Source organism: Rhinolophus ferrumequinum, chromosome 14, assembly GCF_004115265.2.
Source record: "Rhinolophus ferrumequinum isolate MPI-CBG mRhiFer1 chromosome 14, mRhiFer1_v1.p, whole genome shotgun sequence".
Taxonomy (NCBI): Eukaryota; Metazoa; Chordata; class Mammalia; order Chiroptera; family Rhinolophidae; genus Rhinolophus; species Rhinolophus ferrumequinum.
In genome coordinates, this window is record NC_046297.1 from 26,721,924 (window position 1) to 26,724,366 (window position 2,443).

General features: G+C 43.1%; 1 protein-coding gene across 1 annotated transcript; it reads right to left on the reverse strand.

The window, feature by feature from the left end:
• Positions 1-740: 740 nt before the first annotated feature.
• Positions 741-2,108, reverse strand: LOC117033701 (endogenous retrovirus group K member 7 Env polyprotein-like). The gene has a single exon (XM_033125984.1). It carries the CDS (start codon positions 2,106-2,108, stop codon positions 741-743), a length of 1,368 nt encoding a protein of 455 aa, XP_032981875.1.
• Between the last annotated feature and the right edge of the window lie 335 nt (positions 2,109-2,443).

The window sequence follows — 2,443 nt, forward strand, 5'->3', positions numbered from 1 at the left end:
TTTGTCCGGAGGCCTAGCCAATTACAATTTTCTGTTCCGTAATTTTTGTTGTACATGCAATCATCAAAAGTCCCCTCCACTGAGGCTGACCAGCAGCCACAGATCAACGAAAAGCCCGAAAGGGGGAGTGGGAATGAACAAAGACACTTACACAAATGTTGATGATGCGATCGATCGGTCTCCAGTGATGCTGAAGCACCTCTTTATTGAAAACTTCCACTTATATACCCTATGCATACGTGCAGACTAGCAGTCACAAGTGTACATTACCTCACAGAAAGTAAATTGTTAACCCCTAACCAGAAACTAACTAAATCACAAAAGCATCCCAAATCCCATTTCCACAAGACAGGAACCATCAATTATCCTGATAACCATCTGTGCTCTGTGTCCGAGAAACCGGCCATTCTTATCGCATACCTCAGCAGCCTGCAAGCACCCTCCAGGTGCAGGCAAGACAATGCCTTAGGAGCTAGAACAGGTTAATCATAAACTGAGCCAGTTCTCAAAGTTCCAAAGTACAGAGAAATCATGGCTCCCCACATCTCCCCCTTTTTTATTTAATTGAAAAAGCAAGGCGACGGCGCCTGTCTTAGGCGTCCCAGGATGTCCTTATCAACTTGCCCGTCTTTGGCGCCTGTATTGTATAATACAAGCCCTGTCTTAGGTGTTGAAAGGCTCCTTAGGACTTACCCGTCTTTGGCTGACCCGTCCCTTCGAATCTTCGGGAGGAGAGGGGTTTAAAGCCCTGTCTTGAGCTCAAGCTGATGGATATCAGCACGCAAGTCCATCATTTTATTAATGAAGGCTCTGATGAGGACAGGGAGCAGGCACAGAATCACACAGACACAGATGCCCAATGTAAGAAATACCAATACAGAATGTACCAAATTTGGCATAGAAGGCAAAGAAGGCATAGCATTTTTCAAAGCATTAACAAAATCGGAAGCAGCCTGAGCAGCATCGAATCTCAAAGGCTCGGCCTCTCTCATATTTTTAATTTCCTCATGAAGCCGAAGCATATCAAGAGAAACATTAGCATTATGCCACACTCCTTGGAGATGCAAACGAACCCGATCCCATTCATATTGACTCTGATTATACTCTTTAGAAGTTACACAAATCCAATGATATTCTGGATGGCATTCTAAATGAGATTTAACTTTCATACTATGGATCACACTTCCCATATACTGGACTGCATCATATAAGGCATTTAACTTTTCCTCTAATTTTGTATCAATATCCTCTTGAGTCCCCAATGCCAAAGAAACATTTTTAGTTAGAGTGTTAACATAATTGGCATTTTGAATAGTTTGAGACAAAGCTACAGCAGCTGTAGCGGCCGTGGCAACTACAGTTACCAGGGCGACTATTCCTGCAATCAGGAGTCCAATAAACCGTTTCTGCCTGCTCAAGGCGTGCTCTATTTCTTTAAAAATTTGCAGACTTCTCTCTGCATACCACGGTTCGGAAATATTGACAGGAAGCATAACAAAAGGGGGCTGCTTAAGAACCATAATTTGAGTTCCAGACGGTACCCAGGAAGCACAATTTGCCAGAGTACAATTATTACAGAATACATGAAAATGATTTCCCTCAAATTGAATATCAATATTCCCAATTAACAAAGCATATGGGGAAGGCACACAGGCAGAAACATTTGCAGCATTACGTACAGTAATCCAATTTTTAGATCCATCATCTAAAACAGAATCAGGGGTACAAGGTGTTCCTGATTTACAATATTCAACAATATAATCAATTTTTTCCATTACCCCCATAAGTTTCCACAAAGCACTCTGCAAATGCTGTGAATCAGAAGTCCAAAGTCCTGAATCCAACTTTCGAGTCCATCCGGCCCGTTCTGTAAGAGTCCAGGTCTTATCCGACCAGTCAAGGATGTATCTATTTGTTCCAGGAATGTCATATCGAAATGAAACCTTATTTGAACATCCCTTCCACGGGACCGATGTAATGTCCAATTTAGAATTGTCTGTGCAAGGTGGAAAATGAGGGGCAGGAACAACAGGTGGACTCTCCGAAGACCAATCTCCTAAAGAAAGAATTTTAACTGTCCATCCAATAACTGAGTTATTAGTATGCATAATAAGCGAAGAGGCAGACAGACATCCCGTGACTGATTTCTTTTTGGATAGGCAAACAGGTAATCCAATACCTTTTCCAGCATAAGTAAAGTTCTTCTCCAGCTGCGGTTTTAAATGTCCACTCGAAGGCAGACCTAATGCCTGAGTGTTATCAACATATATAGGGATCTCAGGGCTTTCCCAGACCACGGGGTGTAATAAGGGGGGGTCAGGTATATAAGCCCAATAGGTCTGTTCAGGTCTTGCATAGCCGAATGTCATGGTCATCATCAGCAGGCACAGATTCCACATGTCGCACCAACCTCTCCGGCAGCCACCGAGGGCCATCAGCATCC

Bases quoted from the DNA above. Each gene is read 5' to 3' on its own strand.
- LOC117033701 (XM_033125984.1), bottom strand. From the start codon at position 2,108: ATGCATACTAATAACTCAGTTATTGGATGGACAGTTAAAATTCTTTCT.